This window comes from Nomascus leucogenys, chromosome 10, assembly GCF_006542625.1.
Source record: "Nomascus leucogenys isolate Asia chromosome 10, Asia_NLE_v1, whole genome shotgun sequence".
In the NCBI taxonomy this organism is placed as follows: domain Eukaryota; kingdom Metazoa; phylum Chordata; class Mammalia; order Primates; family Hylobatidae; genus Nomascus; species Nomascus leucogenys.
In genome coordinates this window covers 41699501-41720126 of record NC_044390.1, presented here as the reverse complement: position 1 = coordinate 41720126, position 20626 = coordinate 41699501, and the positions used below count along the sequence as shown (strand labels likewise).

At 54.6% G+C, this 20626-nt stretch overlaps 1 protein-coding gene and 1 long non-coding RNA gene across 6 annotated transcripts; one reads left to right on the top strand and one right to left on the bottom strand.

Annotated features, from left to right (window-relative positions):
• Positions 1-1724: 1724 nt before the first annotated feature.
• On the top strand, positions 1725-20081 carry LSR (lipolysis stimulated lipoprotein receptor). 5 transcript variants are annotated; one of them, XM_030820174.1, is made up of 10 exons: positions 1725-2200; positions 3380-3724; positions 11378-11497; positions 14045-14101; positions 14668-14814; positions 18469-18642; positions 18789-18848; positions 18946-19077; positions 19221-19846; positions 19936-20081. In XM_030820174.1, exons 1-10 carry the CDS (start codon positions 2092-2094, stop codon positions 19969-19971), a joined length of 1806 nt encoding a protein of 601 aa, XP_030676034.1. In that variant the 5' UTR covers positions 1725-2091; the 3' UTR covers positions 19972-20081. The 5 variants fall into 5 exon arrangements, with proteins under 5 accessions (XP_030676034.1, XP_030676035.1, XP_030676031.1 ...); XM_030820175.1 differs by lacking the exon at positions 14045-14101; XM_030820171.1 differs by having other exon boundaries at positions 18469-19077.
• On the bottom strand, positions 16141-20527 carry LOC115836944. The gene is made up of 3 exons (XR_004031957.1): positions 20405-20527; positions 18813-18880; positions 16141-17981 (listed from the first exon to the last, which is right to left on the bottom strand). It is a non-coding gene; the product is annotated as an uncharacterized LOC115836944 (long non-coding RNA).
• Between the last annotated feature and the right edge of the window lie 99 nt (positions 20528-20626).

The following is a 20626-nucleotide window of genomic DNA, read 5'->3' as shown; positions in this document are numbered from 1 at the left end:
AATAGAACTACCAAGTCACCCAGCAATTCCATTCCTAGGCATACATTTAAAAAAAATGAAAGCAGATATTTGTACACCAGTGTTCACAGCTGCACTATTTACAATAGTCAAAAGGTAGAAACAACCTAGGTCCATCCACAAATGAATGGATAAATAAAACGTAGCATATACATACAATGGTACACTAGTCCGCTGTACAAAGAAATTTTGATCTTACTTCCTGCTACATGACTTTGGTATACTACAACATGGATGGACCTTGAAAACATTATTCTTTGTGAAATAAACTAGACACAGGACAAATGTTAGACGATTCCACTTATATGAGGCACCTAGAATGGGTAATTTGGTAAGCAAAGTAGAATAGAAATTACTAGGGGCACAGGTAGCAGGGAATGGGGAGTTATTGTTTAATGGGCACAGAGTTTATGTTGGGGATGATGAAACAGTTTCAGGCATAAAGAGTGGTGATTGATACACGACATTGTGAATGTACTTAATGCCACTGAATTTTACACTTAAAATGGTTAAAACGATAAATATTATAGTTTGCATATTTTATCATAAAAATATTTGTTAAACGATGAAGGGACGTGAATGGGTTGAAATTTTATAAAAAGTGGTCAGGGAAGGTGTCACTGCAATAGTGTCCTACAGGAGGAGGAAGATCATGTGGACATCTGCGGGAAGGGTGTTCTGGCAGAGGGAGTTGCACGGGCGATGGCTCTGAGGACTGTGAGAGGTATATTTGGAAACAGCGAGGAGGCCAGGGTGTCTGAAGCTGAGTAAGCCAGAGAGAGTGGCAGGAGGTGAGATAAGAGAGGGAAGGTCAGTTTCTGCAGAGAGTGAGGAGGAGCCGCAGGAGGGTTGTGAGTAGGTGGACGTGATCTGGCTTGAGTTTTAACAGGGCCAGTAGAACAAAGCACGCCTGGGTACCGAAACCAACCAGTGGCCAGTTGGCAACCTGGGGAAGTCTAACGCGAGGAAGCGCCAAGGGTTCCCCCAGGATGCGCTTCCCCTCGCCGCCACCTGGAGACAGCAGAGTCGCGCCCAGCGCTGCGCCCTCGCCCTCGGTCGCAGGTGGCTCGTCCCTGGAATTCCTAAGCGGAAACCGGTCTCAGGCCCCGCGCCTTCGCTCGGCCCCTTTAAGAGCCAGAATTTCCGGAGGGCTGACCTGGGGGCTAGGGATGCCCAGGGGCCGAACCACAAGTTGGGAACGGGTGGGGGAGTTGGCGAAAACTTCCGAAGTGGAATTCCAACTTTTCCTGGGCCTGATTCCCCTTAGGCATCCCTGAGGGGGCAGAGCTTCCCTTCCGGGGACTTCAGAGGGTTCCTCAGGTCATCTAACTGGGAGACACAGGAGGCCCGAAGCGCCCCCCTCCACCTGGTCCGGAGGAACCCCAGTGGAAGTGGAGAAGTCAGGCGTCACCGACAAGCCTCTCCCAGCCAGGACTTTGCTTAGACTCGCTCCACCCGGCAGGGCGCACCTAGGCGGGTCCATCGCCAGCCGGGGAGAGGGGTGTGGGCAGGGAGGGAACAGGTGCGCGGCGGGACCCGCCTTATCTCAACAGGTGAATCGCTCCAAGTAGGTCTCGGTTGCGTGGATCTCGGTGCGCTTGGTTTGGCCGGAGCAGATGGGGGCCGGAAGGGACCTGTGGTCCGCAGGCGCCCTCCCAGCGGGCCAGTCACTTGGTTTGGGCCCTGGGGGCTGGAGCGCACCTGGGTCAGCCCACTTCCGGGGAGGGAGGCAGAGGAACCCCTCCCCGCCGCTCACCCCTAAGCCCAGCCCTCGGCTCCCACCCTAGTGTACCTGGGCCGAACCATTCACCGGATCGCGCAGCGGGTGGAGTGTGGCTCGGAGGACCACGGCGGGTCAAGGACCTTTCTCCCCCATATCTGAAAGCATGCCCTTTATTCACGTCGTTTACGTTCATTAAAACTTCCAGAACGCAGCAAGATGGACTTAGAGTAGGGACAAGGAACGGAAGTGGGAAGGGGAGGAGCGTGCACCCCTCCTGGCCTTGGTGAGCGCCGCGCCCCCTAAGGTACTTTGGAAGGGACGCGCGGGCCAGACGCGCCCAGACGGCCGCGATGGCGCTGTTGGCCGGAGGGCTCTCCAGAGGGCTGGGCTCCCACCCGGCCGCCCCAGGCCGGGACGCGGTCGTCTTCGTGTGGCTGCTACTTAGCACCTGGTGCACAGGTACGGGGCACGGGGCCTCTGACGCTGCGGAATGGCGGAGGGCACTGTAGAGGGGGATGGATGGAATGGAGGCGGCGGGGGCGCGGGAAGCGGGGGGTCGCAGAGGCTGGGACCTTCCGATCCCCTGGGTCTTGGGCGATCTTTTGCGCGCCGGAGTGAGAGGAATTCCCCATCCGTGCCGGGGAGCGCTCCCCCCGCCCTTATCTGGAAGATAGCAGGAAGTGAAACTCCCTGGACGGTGACACCCGGAGCGGCAGGGAGAATGGAACTCTTTGTGGGGAGGGAGTGGAAGACCGCCCGATCACTGGGAAAAGAAAAGCCGGGATGGGGCTTGGGCGCACCCGGGGATTTCTAAGTGTTGGAGTAACGGGGAGAGGGAACGGGAGGGCTGGATCAGACGACTCCTAGAGGGACAGAGACGAAGGAACAATGCCTAGGCCTCGGGTGGGTGTGGGACTGGGGACTTCCCATCCCCCGCACCCCACCCACCTCCCGCGGGCTCCGGATTATAAGTGCGTAAGAGTCAGGTAGGATGGACTTACGGACTTGAAACCGACTTCTGCTGGTAGGCTTTCACCTGGATGGGATGTTTCGGTGGTGGTGAGGTCTTTCCCGAGACACTTTTGGTTCAGTCATTTGAAATGACTTTAGGGTGAGGTGGTGGGAGGCTGATGGAGATATTGTGGGGGCTTTAGTCCCTCCATGGCAAAGCAGTTCAGGCAAACAACTCCATGGTTTCCCCTCCAAATTCAAAAGACCCCGGGTAACCTGGAATCCTTGGTAGTCGGTTTTGAAGTGGGGCTTTGGGCGCTGGGGGCATCAACATGGCCATTTGTGCTTGCCTGCCCAGGCCACACAGAGGCCCCTTGCTGTGGGTGAATGGCAAAGGGAAGAGGGGACTGGTGTGGTTCAGAGGACACAGGCTGGGAAGAGAGATGGTGGGCGAGTCCAAGGAAACTGGCCGTGTCACTGTGCACCTGCCACTTCAGCCCCACGGGTCTATAAAATGGGCATGATTATCGTGGCTACCTCACTGGTCCTGGTGATTAAGGAACAATGTGTGCCAGGCACTCTGTAAACCACACACTTGCAAATGTCAAGCTGGTGACAGGTGGCCTTCCTGTTGAAGCACCTCCCTGAGCTCACAGCAACCCTTGCTGTCTCTCCTTTTGCCCTCAGCTCCTGCCAGGGCCATCCAGGTGACTGTGTCCAACCCCTACCACGTGGTGATCCTCTTCCAGCCTGTGACCCTGCCCTGTACCTACCAGATGACCTCGACCCCTACGCAACCCATCGTCATCTGGAAGTACAAGTCTTTCTGCCGGGACCGCATCGCCGATGCCTTCTCCCCGGCCAGCGTCGACAACCAGCTCAACGCCCAGCTGGCAGCCGGGAACCCAGGCTACAACCCGTATGTCGAGTGCCAGGACAGCGTGCGCACCATCAGGGTCGTGGCCACCAAGCAGGGCAACGCTGTGACCCTGGGAGATTACTACCAGGGCCGGAGGATTACCATCACCGGAAGTATGTTGGGCGGGGCACGGGGATGAGGCTGGGCTTGCCTGGGTGGTGGGGCTGGCGTCCTTGTGCGGGACCTGGAGTCCCCATCTGAAAGCTCTTGAGTGCCAATGTCTGAAAAGATCAGTGAAGGGAGCAATTCTTTTTTTCTTTTTTTTTTTTTTTGAGATGGAGTCTTGCTCTGGACTCCAGGCTGGAGTGCAGTGGTGCAATCTCAGCTCACAGCAACCTCCACCTCCCAGGTTCAAGCAATTCTCCTGCCTCAGCCTCCCAAGTAGCTGTGTCTCCAGGTGCGTGCCACCACGCCCGGTTAATTTTTGTATTTTTAGCAGAGATGGGGTTTCACCATGTTGGCCAGGCTGGTCTCAAACTCCTGACCTCAAATGATCTGCCCGCCTTGGCCTGGCAAAGTGCTGAGAGACACCATATGCAGCCTAAAGGGAGCAATTCTATTCTACTATTCTTCCTTCTGCTAATCCTTCCATTCCTTAATTTAATAACGAAGATTTTTTGAGTACCTGTCATATACCAGGTGCTGTTCTGGGCTCTGGGAATACAGCTGTTAACAAAATCATCAAACCACTTCCCTCATGGAGCCCACATTGCAGTGAGAGAGACAAACACAACACACACTCTCAAGTGCTTGAAGATAAAGAAAACTGGGTAACGGAGAGAAGAGGCCAGGGTTTGTTCTATAATCAGATTAATAACATGAGCAGTAAGAAGTAAAATTTATCTAAGTAACAACTTATTAAGGGTCTACTGTGTGCTAAGCTCTCATCCAGGTTCCCAAGGATTAACTCAGACCACACAGTAATTGAATAGATTCTATTATTGTCATCTTACAGAGGCCCAGAGAGAGAAAGTGACTTGCCTAGTGTACCAGCTAGTTAGACATAGCTGGTAACGGGGTTGGGATTCTAACTCAGCCACTTTGGGTCTAGTGGCCAAGCTCCTAATCCCTTTGCTTGCCTAGGGTGGTCCGCAGAGGACTCACAGAGGAGGTGGCAGGAGTGAACTGCAGGGGCAAGAGATCTTAATGGAGAAAGCCTGTGACATGCCAGGAACTGCACACATATTCTCCCATTGAGTCCTCTCTTCTACCCTCCTGACAGCTGAGGCACAGAGAGGTTACCTTGTTCAAATGGGCGCATAGGAAGTCAAAGTCTGGAGCTGGGGTTTGAACCCAGGCAGCCCTGAGAACGCTTGTTCTTAACTGTAATGCTGCCTCCTGATAGGATGTGCCTGTTGGGACTAAGTAAGGGGCAGTCATTCATTCATTCATTCATTTGGTATTTATCAAGCATCTACTATGTGTCGTTGGTGCTAGTGATAGAGGTGATTGGGATGGCTGAAGTTTCTTTGAGACTCTGTCTCAAAAAAAAAAAAAGACTCCGTCTCAAGGTATAAGAATGTCAGAGAGTACTAAGTGCTGCAAAGGAAATAACACCAGGCTGGGCGCTTTGGCTCATGCCTGTATATTTCAGCACTTTGGGAGGCCAAGGCAGGAGGATCACTTGAGCCTAGGAGTTTGAGACCAGCCTGGACAATAAAATGAGACCCCATGTCTGCAAAAATTTTAAAAATTAGCTGGGCATGGTGGCATGTGCCTGTGGTCCCAGCTGCTCAGGAGGCTGATGTGGGAGGATTGCTTGGGCCGGAGAGGTCAAGGCTTCAGTGAGTCGTGATCATGCCACTGCATTCCAGCCTGGGTGACAGAGTGAGACCCTGTCTTGAAATGAAAAGAAAATACGCTGGGCACGGTGGCTCACACCTGTAATCCCAGCACTTTGGGAGGCCGAGGTGGGTGGATCACCTGAGGTCAGGAGATCCAGACCAGCCTGGCCAACATGGTGAAATCCCATCTCTACTAAAAATACAAAACTTAGCCGGGTGTGATGGTGGGCACCTGTAATCCCAGCTACTCGGGAGGCTGAGGCAGGAGAATCGCTTGAACCAGGGAGGCGAAGGTTGCGGTGAGCCAAGATTGCACCACTGCACTCCAGCCTGGGAAACAGTAAGATTCCGTCTCAAAAAAAAAGAAAAGAAAAGAAAAGAAAAGCAAATGGCACTGGGTGATGTGCTACATGGAATGACTTGGGTTGTGAATATGATTTGAGGAGGGCCTGGGCCTGGGCCCTACAGAACCTAGAAGGCAGAGAGGAAGGGGAGGGGCAGGGTGCCAGGGATGAAGCCTCACCTACCTCATGTCTTAGTGTGTGTTCACCATCTTAAACAAGAATTTAAAGTTGGGCATGGGGTAGGGGGGGAAGGGAGCATCCCTTTGCAGACCCCAAGAAGCCAGGAACTGGAGCACATTCTGCTAGAGTATCGATGGGAAGCAGGGTTCCAGGGGCTGAGCCTATGTCCGTCCTGTTTCAGAGGAGGCACCAGGCTTGCTTGCCCTGAATTTCTGTGGGCAGCTCAGCCACGAGCATCCTACTGTTATTGAGGTCACAGGGCTTCTTAGGCCCCCTCCTCTCTAACCCAGGGATTGTGCCTGCCTGGACCAGGCATGACTGCTAAGCTCCTGCCAGGACAAGCCAAATACTGAGGGTGTTTCCTCTGCTGGGCACAAAAGTCCAGGATGACCCCCCAGGCTCTGTCTAGGGGAAGGGGCCCTGCATGCTCCAGGGGCCTCACAGGCCTGGGTCTTTCAAACCACCCCCACCTGGGCCTGTGTTTGATCAAGGCCCTGCGTGTAAACATCCATTGTGTGTGTGTCCTTTCAGGAAACCCCGTAGCCGCAGGAGCTTCCTCCGTTTCAGCTTTGAGGATGGGGAAAAATGTACTCCCCGTGGTGTTCCTAGGGTCACCCACTGTGCTGGGGTTTTTCTGTTTTTTGTTTTTTGTTTTTTTCTGTTGCCCAGGCTGGAGTGCAGTGGTGCAATCTCAGCTCACTGCAACCTCTGCCTCCCAGGTTCAAGCGATTCTCCCGCCTCAGCCTCCTAAGTAGCTGGGATTACGGGTGCACACCACCACACCTGGCTAATTTTTGTATCTTTTTGGTAGAGACAGGATCTCGCCATGTTGGCCAGGCTGGTCTCAAACTCCTAACCTCAGGTGATCTGCCTACCTCGGCCTCCCAAAGCTCTGGGATTACAGATGTGAGCCACCATGCCTGGCCTATCCTGGTTTCAAAAGTGAAAATAGTCCTGGGTGAACTAGAAGGCTGTCCACTCCAGGCGTCCCTCCGGTCAGGTGGCTCGTGCCCTGCTTTGTCCTTCCATGCTTTGGGTGATGGACCGGCACCTGGAGAGGAGGCCCTGTTCCACCTCCTCAGGCTCCTTGGGGTCCAAGCGCCCCCACCTCCAGCTGCACTGCAGCAGAGAGCCCATGGGACCTCTGAAATCATGAAGATCACCTTTGTGATGTATAAAGAAGGAACCAGAGGTTGGAGATATGGAGGAGGCCTGGCTGCTGTTCCCACTGGAGGCCTGGCATCTTCTCCCCTCACCTAAAACAATGAAAGCAGTGCTCAGCCCGGCTGAGATCACGGCCAGCCCAAGACCAGGAACAGGGTACGCCCTGCAGGAAGAAGGTGCGCCCAGGCCTTAGGATGGATCAAAAGAAGCCGGAAAACTATATTTTTTGTGGGTTTTGAAAATGTCAGACAGGTCAAACAAAACACAGTGAGGTCCAGCCTCGGCCTACGAGATGCCAGATTTCAACCCCTGGCCTATATGATCTGTTTGCCATGGCAGGCGGTTCCCGTCCACCTCTTTTGTTTACAGCAGGGACCAGCTCTTGAGCTCCAGTGTTGAAGAGGCATAGTCAGGGTCTGATTTGAAGACACTGGTGGCTCATGCCTGTAATCCCAGCACTTTGGGAGGCCGAGGCAGGAGGATTGCTTGAGGACAGGAGCTGGGAGACCAGCCTGGGCAACATAGTGAGACCCAGACACTACAAAAAATAAATTAGCAGGGCATGATGGTGCACCCTGGTAATTCCAGCTACTCTGGAGATGGGAAGATTGCTTGAGCCTAGGAGTTTGAGGCTGCAGTGACCCATGATCGCACTACTGCACTCCAGCCTGGGCGACAAAGCTAGGCCCTCTCAAAAAAGATACAGGTGGAAAAATGATGGACGAAGAGGGCATTGTGGCAAACCTGGAGGATTTAGGATAACCTAGTTTGGAATTCTATGAGGATTCAATGAAAGAATGTGTGCAGAGGGGCCCAGCACATAGTAAGAGCTCAATAAACGGTGGGGGCCGGGGCAGTGGCTCATGCCTGTAATCCCAGCACTTTGGGAGGCTGAGGCAGGTGGATTACTTGAGCTCAGGAGTTCAAGATCAACCTGGACAACAAAGCGAAATTCCCGTCTCAAAATTAAAAAACAACAACAACAACAAAAAACACAGTGGCTTAGATGCCTGATCATTAGGGTAAGTTGTGTCTTCAACCCTTTCACGTCTGCTCTGAAGGTCACCATATCCGGAAGCCTTCCCTGGCCTCCTTGTTTAAAATGGCACAGCCCCCACTCCACGCCTGGCACTCTCTGTCTGCTGTCCCTGATTCGTTTTCTCCATACAGCTTATCTTTGTCTGATATGTGACATAGTTACATTTTTTATTTGTCTTTCTTTCCCAGTTAGAAGCTGAGCCCTAGAAGGGCAAGGGCAAGGATTTATAACTCAAAGGTTCCGGGCTTAGGCCTCTTTACTTTCTTGATTTTGAGGTTAATTAAGAGCTCAGGCCTAGCGAAGTGGCTCATGCCTGGAATCCCAGCACTTTGGGAGGCCCAGGCGGGCAAATCACTTGAGGTCAGGAGTTCCAGACCTGCCTGGCCAACATAGTGAAAACCCTGTCTCTACTAAAAATACAAAAATTAGCCAGTTATATTGGCAGGCGCCTATAATCCCAGCTACTCAAGAGGCTGAGGCAGAAGAATCGCTTGAACCCAGGAGGCAGAGGCTGCAGTGAGCCGAGATCGTGCCACTGCACTACAGCCTGGGCAACAGAACGAGACTTCATCTCAAAAAAAAAAAAAAAAAAAAAAAATTCAGAGCTCAAAGAGTTTGTTTTCCCAAGTAGCAGAATGAGAAAAGTTTACAAAATTGTTTAAATGACAATAAAGTCATTATAGATTAACAAATAAAATACCTTTTATGAAAAAAAATCATTTTCTGAAACCAGACAAAACATTGTGAATGAGAAGGTGGCATGGTTTTATTTTTTTGCAAGTCTCTGAAGCCTGGCTGGATAGAAGAGCCTGGCTTCTCAGAGCTGCTTCAGTCTGTTGTGATGTCTATCGTATGTCACGTAGCCTCTGGAAAACTCCACAGTTAGTATTGTTGGGAAAATAACTTTGACCTCAGGGTCTCCTGAAAATGTCTTGGGGAACCCCGGGGTCTAGAGGCTGCAGTTTGAGAACTGTTGCTGTGGTATACCAGGTGTCTCAAATACTGCCTAGAACATAGGTGGCACTCAGTAATTATTGTTGAAGGATGAATGAATGAATGAAATGTGTCTTTGAATCCAGCCATGTGCCCAGAATGATGAGACAGACGACAAAAGCTAAGGGACTTTAGCATGAGGAGAGAGGGGGTTCGTTTCCTTTTTTTTTTTTTGAGATGGCGTCTCACTCTGTTGCCCAGGCTAGAGTGCAGTGGCGCAATCTCAGCTCACTGCAACCTCTGCCTCCTGGGTTCAAGCGATTCTCCTGCCTCAGCCTCCCAAGTAGCTGGGACTACAGGCGCATGCCACCACACCTAGCTAATTTTTTACATTTTTGGTAGAGATGGGGTTTTACCATGTTGGCCAGGCTGGTCTGGAACTCCTGACCTCAAGTGATCCACCCGCCTCAGCCTCCCAAAGTGTTGGGATTACAGGTGTGAGCCACCATGTCCGGCCAAGAGGGTGTTCATTTCTGCTTCTGGCCAGGTATTGTGTCAGGCACTGGGGACCCAGCAGTGACTGAGACAGACAGGGCTCTGCCTCACGGAGCCCACATTTTCACCAGGCAAGGGATGGTTGGCCCCTAAGCTGGGAGATAAGACTTCAGCAGTTGGGTGGGGGAGCCGTGGGAGAAGCCCAGCCCATGGGGGGACAGTGCGAATCTAGAACCAAGGCAATGGCAGGGGTGAGGCTGGCACGGTAGCTAGAGGCCATGTCGTGCCAAAGGCCTTGGGGACCATGGGACCTTAGGGAAGGCGTCTGGAATGCTGTAGCCAGAAACTGTTGCAAGGAGGATTTTTCTGTAGACATGAGGCCTTCCTTGTGAAGAAAGCAAGGGTTCTTTCATTCCTGGGGGTGCCAGGTGCTGTGGACTGCAGCACGCATGGTTGCTGCCGTCACAGAGCTGTCGTGCAGGAGGGCAGCGCGTCCTTGGGAAGGTGGCAGGCAGGTCAGGCTAGGAGGAAAGAGGCTGGGAAGCTGAGAGCGTTTCCTGCCCGAGATGCCCAATGTAGCCTACTTCTCTCCCCAGTGGCCTAAGGCAGAGTTGCCTGGTAGGTGCCCCGGACCCACCCTGTTGAAAGGCTGAAGGTATTTAACTAATTAGGGCCTGAGGAGCAGAGAGGAAACAGGATGTGCCAAAACACTTTGATAGATGGCAGAGTTAACAGGCTCCTTGCCTGCAGCTGCTTCAGACAAGAGCGTCCCCAAGCCCTGGGTCTGACCTGGAATGTGGGGATGGAAGGGGAGGGGGAGGGACCAAGGCACTGGGAGGGTAAGTCTCTCTCTCTCCCCCACATAGACACACCCACTCCTTATGGGTGCCTGGGCATCTCCTGGTACCTAGAATCTGGCCTGTTTATCTCCACACCCATCCCTGGGGTCTACACTAGGCCCTGTGGGTGGCAGTTCACATCAGGGGACTTCTGACTTTGGCTCTGAGAGGTGGTTCAGAGATGGCTGTAAGTTGAGAAGCACAGACTGCTGGGTGTGGTGACTCAAGCCTGTAATCCCAGCACTTTGGGAGGCTGAGGTGGGGGTGGATCACCTGAGGTCTGGAGTTCAAAACCAGCTTGGTCAACATGGCGAAACTCCATCTGTACTAAAAATGCAAAAATTAGCCAGGCGTGGTGGCAGGTGCCTGTAATCCCAGCTACACGGGAGGCTGAGGCAGGAGAATCGCTTGAATCTGGGAGGCAGAGATTGTAGTGAGCCGAGATTAGTTCGCGCCATTGCATGCCAGCCTGGGCAACAAGAGAGAAACTCCAATTCAAACAACAAAAAAAGCTGGGCATGGTGGAGTGCCTGTAGTCCCAACCACTCAGGTGGGAGGATTGCTTGAGTCCAGGAGGTTGAAGCTGCAGTGGGCTATAATTACACCACTGCACTCCAGCCAGGGCCATAGAGTGAGACCTTGTCTCTAAAGAAGGAAAAAAAAAAAAAAAACCTCAGGCTCTGAGGGCACCATTACTGCTCTACACTGAAGAGATGTGCAGCTTTTCCAGACCCAAAATGTCATCCACAAAACAGAAGTGATAATGGCCCTGCCTCACAGACTTCTTGCAGTAGCCCAGGTGTTTAGAATGGGGTGTAAAAGGCCACGTGCCTTTGGTAGGAATCTTTGCATATGCATTTGATCATCTGCAGCCTGCCCAGCCCACCGCTTGCCCACTCCTGGGTGTGCTGGGAAGGGGGCTCTGGCCCTCCTGGGGTTAGGTGCCCCAGCCTCTAAAGTGCCCTCACGCCTTTTCATCCTGACCCAGATGCTGACCTGACCTTTGACCAGACGGCGTGGGGGGACAGTGGTGTGTATTACTGCTCCGTGGTCTCAGCCCAGGACCTCCAGGGGAACAATGAGGCCTACGCAGAGCTCATCGTCCTTGGTGAGTGGGCCTGGGAAGGGGGAGGCATGGCCCTTCCTTTTGTCCGCTTCTGTTCTGTCTGCCCTCCCGTGTCCACCCTCTGCCCTCCTGCTTACCCTCTGGGCTCTGTCGCCTGCTCTGCTCTCCCCCAGGCTCTGCCAGTCACTTAAGCTCCCCCGTGCCCTGCACCCCAGGCAGGGACCACTGGCCCACAGTGCCTCCAATCACCCAAGCCAAACTAAGAGAAGAGTGGAGACAATTGGAGACTCTGCCTCTTCAAAGTCTCATTTTTAAAAAAATCCAGAATTGGGGTCCGGGTGCGGTAATTCATGCCTGTAATCCCAGCACTTTGGGAGGCCGAGGCGGGTGGATCACTTGAGGCCAGGAGTTCGAGACTAGCCTGGCCAATGTGGCAAAATCCCGTCTCTATAAAAAATATAAAAGCCAGGCGTGGTGGTGCACATGCCTGTAATCCCAGTTACTCAGAGGGCTGAGGCATGAGGATTGCTTGGACCTGGGAGGCAGAGGATGCAGTGAGCCAAGATCACGCCACTGCACTCCAGCCTGGGTGACAGAGTGAGACTCCGTCCAAAAAAAAAAAAATCCAGACATGGTCAGAGTCCATGGGCAGTGAATGACGACAGTTGATGGTGTGCAAAATCGACCCACCTCTTGCTACATCTCCAAGGCCTCATCTCACCCGAGTCCCTCGCCAAAGCACAGCGGTTTTGCCGTGTGCCCTGCTGGGATGGCGCTGCATGGCACACAGTGTGTAAGTTTGAGTGCAGCTGAAACGAAGCCGATTCCAGACGCCCAGGGGCAGGGCGGGGTGTCCATGTGGCTGGGAGACCTCCCTCCATGTGTTAGGGGGATGTTGCCATTGGCCAGGTGCCCTGCTGTAAGCCAACACATGGAGTCTCATATGACGTGTACTCTGCGTGAGTGATGCCGCTGGGTTGTACACTGCCATCTTCACATGTGTGAATGAGCACGTGACTGGGGGGTACTTGGGCCGCACGACAGAGTTCATGTGTGGGGGATGGAACACGTGCACCAGTGACCCAGGAACCTCTGCGTGTTCTTTGGTAAAATGCACCATTTGCATCAGCAGTTCCCAAAATTAGTCTCCAGGTCTATTTACACTCTAAAACATTATCGAGGGTCTCCAAGAGCTTTTGTTTCTGTGGGTTTTGTCTATCTGTTGCTTAACGTATTAGGAATTAAAATGGGGAGATTTTTCAAGCCCAAGATACACAAGCAAGACTGGGCAACATGGCAAGACCCCGACTCTACAAAAAATTTTAAAATTAACCAGGCGTGGTGGCATGCACCTGTGAGCCCAGCTTCTTGGGAGGCTGAGGCAGGAGTATGGCTTGCACCCAGAAGGTCAAGGCTGCAGTGAGCCGTGATTATGCTGCTGCACTCTAGCATGAGTGACAGAGACCCTGGCTCAAGAAACACACACACACACACACACACACACACACACACACACACACACACACACAAAGCATATAGTCCATTAGGCATCAGGGCAATGATGGCATCAGGGAGCCTGGGAAACTTCACTGGACATTCATGGGAGAACAAGTGAAAAAGGCAAATAACATCTTAGTGTTATTCTAAAAATTCTTTTGGCCTTGCGGACAGGACCACGCTTTGAGAGCTGTGACTGACATGCCTGTCGTGTTGCGAGGGCCTATAGTGCCAAGTGCATGAGCTCTGGGGAGGGCTTCGTGGGTGCAGAGCTGGGCCTGTGGAGGCCCCTGAGACACAACGCTGGTGGGGCTCAGAGCTCCAGGGGCACTCGAGGGAAGACAAGAACCGGGTCTGAGATGCGTGAATGTGACAGTGCATGAGTAGAGATGGAGACCTTGTGGGTCCCAGAACTAGGACTGCATATGACTTTCATATGTGGGCATTTTTGCCTTCATGGATCCCTTCCTGTTTTAAAAAAAATTTGTGATTATGTTGTCACAAAGAGTTTATTACTATATATTCAGTGTTAATTTTTTTTCAGATTTGTAAAGTAAAATTAAACCATTTCAGCCAGGTGTGGTGACACATGCCTGTAGCCCTAGCTACTTACTCCGGAGGCTGAGGTGGGAGGATCGCCTGAGCCCAGGAGGTTGAAGCTGCAGTGAGCCATGATCACACCCCTGCACTCCAGACTGGGCGACAGAGCTGAGATCCTATTTCGTGGGCCCTAGGGCACTGTGCCTGCTGGAACAGGACATCCCTATCACCGTGGTTGGAGCCCTTTGGGGTGCTAAGACCTATGAATGAGAAAAACTTAGGGTGCCCAAGCTGAGGTAGAGCTCTCAGAACCCCCTGGGATTTGTATTGGAGCCCTCGTGGCATGAGACACAGGTGGATTATGCAATGGGAGTTTCTTACCTATAAGCACCCACATGTCGGCGGGTGGAGGGTAGGAGCCATGCGCTAGGGCTTCAGCCCCCAGCCTCAGGGCACACCTTGCACTTGACCAGCCTGGAGCTGGGCTTTCAGGGGCGGCACAGCCTGGGCTGGCTCTGGCCAGCATAATCTGTTTCTCTTTTGTCCCTCCAGGGAGGACCTCAGGGGTGGCTGAGCTCTTACCTGGTTTTCAGGCGGGGCCCATGGAAGGTACGGGGGGGTGGATCCTGAGTTGGGCTTCTCAGGAGCTCCCATACATCACCTATTGCTTCTGACTCTAGTTAGTATCCCCTTCCCCACTCAACCCTGCTCACTGTGGACCCCTCACTAACCTGGCCTGACTGTGGCTCTGAGGCATCTAGTGGCCTGGCGCTGGGCCTAGGCTAGGCTGGGCTGAGGAGAGCCTGGGGTGCAGGCCGGGGCTCTGTGACTGGCACCTGCGGTGCTCTTGAGGGTGTGGCATCTGGGCAGCTGGCTCTCTCTTTGGTCTGGGGGCTGCAGCCTGTCTCCCTCTGTGTAGGCCGCTTCTTGTCTTCTGCCTTGTGTTTTTGCACCTGGGGGAGGGCCCTAACTGGGGAATGGCCGGGATGGTAGAATGGGGAGTGTGCTGTGCCCAGCCTCTGGCACAAAAAATCCAGCCAGGGCTGCAGGTTCCTTGGTGAGCTTTGCAAATCGTCCCCGACCTCAGTGCTGGCTCCGCACCATGTGCCCCTGCTGTGCCATTGGCCCTGTTCCCTCCCAGGCCTCCGGGCTCAGGGCCTGTTCTCTTTCTGCAGACTGGCTCTTCGTGGTTGTGGTGTGCCTGGCTGCCTTCCTCATCTTCCTCCTCCTGGGCATCTGCTGGTGCCAGTGCTGCCCGCACACTTGCTGCTGCTACGTCAGGTGCCCCTGCTGCCCAGACAAGTGCTGCTGCCCTGAGGCCCGTAAGTGTCCCGCTCATGGCCACCCTGGTTCGGGCAACATCCTGCGTCCTAGGGAAGGAGGTGGCCATCCACCTGCCCCCAGGACAGTGGTGTTGGTCTGCAGGGTGTGAATTTAGCCAGTGGGGAGAAAGTAGGCTGAGGAGGGTCTGCTGCTTTAGATTATCATTTACTTCCTCCAACTTTCAGTTTATTTTTATTTATGTTGTTCTTTTCTTTTGTAAGTATAATCCATACACATGGTAAAAATGTCTAACAGTACAAGATACTATTCACATGAAAGTAAAGCCCTCTAAAAAACCAAATCTTGGCTAGGCGCAGTGATTACGCCTGTAATCCCAGCACTTTGGGAGGCCAAGACGAGTGGATCACTTGAGGTCAAGAGTTCCAGATCAGCCTGGCCAACATGGTAAAACCCCGTTCTCTACTAAAAATACAAAAATTAGCTGGGCATGGTGGTGTTCGCCTGTAATCCCAGCTACTCAGGAGACTGAGGCATGAGAATCGCTTGAACCCAGAAAGTGGAGGTTGCAGTGAGCTGAGATCACGCCACTGCACTCCAGCCTGGGCAACAGAGTGAGACTCTGTCTCAAAAAAAAAAAATCTTAACTGAAAAAGGTAAGAAGCCAAACAAGGTTTACAACACTATATGATTTAAGCAAAAAAAATTTTTTTTGTTTTAGAGAAAGGGTCTCACTCTGTCATCCAGGCAGTGCAGTAGTGCGATCATAGCTCTCTGCAGCCTCAAACTCCTGGGTTCAAGCAGTCCTCCTGCCTCAGCCTCTGGAGCAGTTGGGACTGTAGGCACACACCACCATGCCCAGCTAATTTTTTGATTTTTGTTTTTTGTAGAGACACGGGTCTCAGTATGTTGCCTAGCCTGATCTCAAACTCCTGGCCTCAGGTGATCCTCCCAAGTCAGCCTCCCCAAAGTGCTGGGATTACAGGCATGTGCCACCATGCTGGCCAATTTTTAAAAATTTTTTGTAGAGACAGGGTCTTGCTGTGTTGCCCAGGCTGGTCTTGAACTCTTGACCTCAAGTGATCCTGCCTCAGGCTCCCAAAGTGATGGGATTACAGACATGAACTACCACACCTGGCCTTAAACTTAAGCAATTTTTTTTTTTTTTTGAGACAGTTTCACTCTGTCACCCAGGCTGGAGTAAAGTGGCGCGATCTCGGCTCACTGCAACCTCTGCCCCCCGGGTTTAAGCTATTCTCCTGCCTCAGCCTCCCGAGTAGCTGGGATATAGGCGCCTGCCACCACGCCTGACTAATTTTTGTATTTTTAGTAGAGATGGGGTTTCACCATGTTGGCCAGGCTGGTCTGGAACTCCTGACCTCAGGCAATCTGACCCCCCCCCCACACCCCCACCTTGGCCTCCCAAAGTGCTAGGGTTACAGGTATGAGCCACCATGCCTGGCCAAATTTAAGCAAATTTTTGAAAACACGTATCCACAAGAATGCTGCACATCTTACCCAGCTACTATGTCTAGGGACATATCTAGCACACCAGCATGGATACCATGGAGAGCTGGGACTGGGTGTGGGACTAGAGCTAAAGGGGAACTAAGCAAACCAAGCAGGGGAAGGTAAGAGAAGATAGAAGACAGAGAGAGAGGGACCTAACTCTATGAGAGGAGTCAGACATGTGCAACTGAAAAAGACTTGCTCCCGCCCCTCTTCTGTGAATGTTTGTGAATATCCCAACGGGACACTTTCACAGAGGAGCTGATAGACGTGGTCACAGCCATCAGCCTTGGGACACCAGGCCACAGCGTGTACACTACGTGGCACTGATGGACACTTCAGCATCCCTCTAGCTGCTGTCCCGTTTCCCCTCCTCGGGGACCACAGCTGTTGCCAGTCCTTGGTTTCCTTCAGGAGGGTGTCTGGGTAGACCAGCCTGTGTGCACACAGTCCAAGATACATGAACAGTGAAGTACCAGGCAATCCTTGCGTGGGCAGGTGGAGAGCTGAGGCCTGCTTGACACCTTCCTGCTCAGAAGCCCAGTGAGCAGTTTCCCTCCCTAGGGCTCAGTGTCATCCCCTATAAAATGGGGCTTATGGCAGAGCTCACCACACTGGTACGTCTGGGGGTTTGGTGAGCTCATGTGCACACCATTGAGCATGGGGCCCAACCTATATAAAATATTCTACGTCTGTCAGCTGCTGGGCACTGCCACTATCAGCCTCAGTAGTGACTGAGGGCCAGGGCACCAGTCAGAGCCCTGCTGCACACAGAGTGACCCCAGAGAAGCAGCCTTCCCTCTCTGAGTCCTGTTTCCTTCTGTTAGGTCCCGACTTCATGGGTTGTTGTGAGCATTAAAGAAGTCGCTGGCTAATTTCATAGTCATTGAAGTCAGTGGTGTGCAACCTGGTTCCTCAAAGGATCACTTCCCTGAAAAAATTCCACTGCTCCCTGGAGGCTTATGCAGGCCTTCCCATCCCCTCCCTCTTGTTGTGTTCAGCTGACAGCTTTTTGCTCAGTGAGTGAGTGTTAGGTCCATTTCACAGATGGGCTGCAACCAAGTTTGCAGTGAACCCACTAAGACCAGAGCTAGGGCCAGGACTAAATGCTGGTCCCAATGCCACATTCCCCTGTCCCAATACATTTCCTCCATCCGGAGACCCTGTTACCCCAACCTGGGGCCCCATTAACTCCCTGGCAGAGGCCCTGTTACGTCTGCTGCTACCACAGCCTCCGCCCACCCGTCAGGAGGCAGCAGGTCCCACTGCTGATGATAAAGTTGCAGGCTGCCTGAGCTAATGAAGGGGCTTCCTCTAGGCTGTGCACTTAGTCTTCTGCTTCCAAACCAAATCAGAGGTGAGGCACCCTCTCTGGGCCCATCTCTCTCCATTTTCCTGTTGGGGTCCCAGGGAGGAAGCCACTTGCCTAGGGCCCAGGAACTTTGCAAGCCTCTTGCCCTAGGGAGGAAGGAAGGGAGGAAGATCTTACCTTGAACTGTCAAGCCTAGAGCCTGGCAGGGCGGGCGGAAATGGGTGCAGTCCATGAGTTAGAAACACTAGAGGAGACACTTTGCTGCTTGGCCGGGGCAGGCAAGTTAACTCCCGAGGCTCCTGCCACTGCATCTCGATCCGGAAGATGATCAGGTGGGCAGGACCCACGTCTCCCAGATGACTCACTTTTTCTAGACCAGGGGCTTGGCTGCCAAAGAGGATACTTGATTTCTGCTTGTGGGGACAGTGGTGGACCCAGCACCTGGGCTTTATATAAAGGGCAGCTTTGTTGCCCTGTAAACACACAGACCGTGGGTGGCCACTTCTTCCAGTAAGTTAGCTGGGGAGTTGGAAGTTTAGGTAAAACCTTTTGATTGGCAAATGTTGGCGAATGACCGTGCTGTTAAATGAAACATTGTTCTGCCACGCTGGGGCCGTGGGCTGCCTGCGTGCACCCTCTGAAAAATCACACAGGAAGTGGGGTGGGGTCTCCGTGAAGCTGGTGTCCCTCAGCCTCAGGAATGCTGCAGAAATGGAATGAGGACCAGCAGGGACTCAGATGCCCAAGGAAGCTCTACAGCCGAGAGGACGGCTTGGGAAGGAGGTCCAGGCCCAGGTCCCTCCGGAACCCAGTGGGTATGGGGCAACCTGGCTCCTGCCCCACCCGCCTTCTCCTGTTGATTGTGTCCTCACAGTGTATGCTGCCGGCAAAGCAGCCACCTCAGGTGTTCCCAGCATTTATGCCCCTAGCACGTATGCCCACCTGTCTCCCGCCAAGACCCCGCCCCCACCAGCTATGATTCCCATGGGCCCTGCCTACAACGGGTACCCTGGAGGGTACCCTGGAGACGTTGACAGGAGTAGCTCAGGTGAGGCTGGGGGAAGCAGGAACAGCTGGTGGGGGTGTGCTGGGCATCTGGACACTGAGGGGCAGGGGCTGGAAGGAAGAGGGTCTTGGGAGCCGAGGAGGGGCTCTGCTCCTGGTGCGCAGCCACTGACAGCCACTCTCCCCCAGCTGGTGGCCAAGGCTCCTACGTACCCCTGCTTCGGGACACGGACAGCAGTGTGGCCTCTGGTGAGAATCCATCATCCCGAAGTTGGATGCACCTGTAAGGGAGAGGGGTGGGCCAGGATCCATCCTCCCAAACCGACCACCACCACCCTATCCCTAGAAGTCCGCAGTGGCTACAGGATTCAGGCCAGCCAGCAGGACGACTCCATGCGGGTCCTGTACTACATGGAGAAGGAGCTGGCCAACTTCGACCCTTCTCGACCTGGCGCCCCCAATGGCCGTGTGGAGCGGGGTGAGCAGGAGCCTTGGGGTCTGAGGGCTTTTAAGGTGGGGTGGGGGGAAGCATGTCTCCCTGATACCTGCCCCAGGGACTCTTGGTGCAAACCCTGGACCCCGGGCTCCTCCAGCAGTCAGTGACACCCCCCTTCCCTGCAGCCATGAGTGAAGTCACCTCCCTCCACGAGGACGACTGGCGATCTCGGCCTTCCCGGGGCCCTGCCCTCACCCCGATCCGGGATGAGGAGTGGGGTGGCCACTCCCCCCGGAGTCCCAGGGGATGGGACCAGGAGCCCCCCAGGGAGCAGGCAGGCGGGGGCTGGCGGGCCAGGCGGCCCCGGGCCCGCTCCGTGGACGCCCTGGACGACCTCACCCCGCCAAGCACCGCCGAGTCTGGGAGCAGGTCTCCCACGAGTAGTGGGAGGAGAGGCCGGGCCTACATGCCCCCGCGGAGCCGCAGCCGGGACGACCTCTATGACCAAGACGACTCGAGGGACTTCCCACGCTCCCGGGACCCCCACTACGACGACTTCAGGTCTCGGGAGCGCCCTCCTGCCGACCCCAGGTCCCACCACCACCGTACCCGGGACCCTCGGGACAACGGCTCCAGGTCCGGGGACTTCCCCTATGATGGGCGGCTACTGGAGGAGGCTGTGAGGAAGAAGGGGTCGGAGGAGAGGAAGAGACCCTACAAGGAGGAGGAGGAAGAGGCCTACTACCCGCCCGCGCCGCCCCCGTACTCGGAGACCGACTCGCAGGCGTCCCGCGAGCGCAGGCTCAAGAAGGTGAGGGCCGCCCTCCCTGGCGTCTAGACCGTCCCTGGGCCCCCAGCCGGTCCCCGCGGCTCATACCCTTCTTTCTTTCTCCCTTGCAGAGCTTGGCCCTGAGTCGAGAAAGTTTAGTCGTTTGATCTGACGTTTTCTACGTAGCTTTTGTATTTTTTTTTAATTTGAAGGAACACTGATGAAGCCCTGCCATATGCCATACCCCTCCCGACTCTAATAAAACGTATAATCACAAGCTCTGGAGAGAACCATTTGTTCGGCCGCGCGGGGCGGGGGACCGGGGCTGCTCCGGTGTGTGTCTGTAAAGCGCCGCGTCCCGGGGGCGCCGGAGTCCCGGGCCGGGAGGAAGGAACCCAGCCTGGCCCGGCCCGCGCCCGCGCCGCCGGCCGGAGAACGTGCCCCGCGCAGCCGCCGCCCGCCTGCGTGCGCGCCCCGGCCCCGCCCAGGCGTGCGCATGCGCCCCGGCCCTCCGCCTTCGCGCACCGCAGGCCGGCCGCCGGGAGCGCGCGCTCGCGCCCCTCTCACCTTCCAGCCCATCCCCCCAGCCCCCCCACCGACCTACTTTACTGTCTCCAAACTCGGGCAGCCCACCTGGCCCCCGACGACCCCAGCCCCTGCTCCGGGTACCCCGACGTTCCATCCGGACCTGCGTTTCACCCGGGCGGCGGGCGGCGATCTCGCGCCCCGCGGAGCCCCGGGCCCGCGCGCGCGCACCCGCCCCCGTAGACAGACAGCGCGCGCGCTCCCGGGCCGCCTCCCCAAGCGCGCGTCCGCCCCGGG

What these genes read in the sequence shown, in the direction of transcription:
- LSR (XM_030820171.1), top strand. Translation starts at nt 2,092, where the DNA reads ATGGCGCTGTTGGCCGGAGGGCTCTCCAGAGGGCTGGGCTCCCACCCG. An exon ending in ACTTAGCACCTGGTGCACAG is followed by an intron (nt 2,201 to 3,379) that starts GTACGGGGCACG and finishes TTTTGCCCTCAG; the next exon opens with CTCCTGCCAGGGCCATCCAG. An exon ending in GAGGATTACCATCACCGGAA is followed by an intron (nt 3,725 to 11,377) that starts GTATGTTGGGCG and finishes ATCCTGACCCAG; the next exon opens with ATGCTGACCTGACCTTTGAC.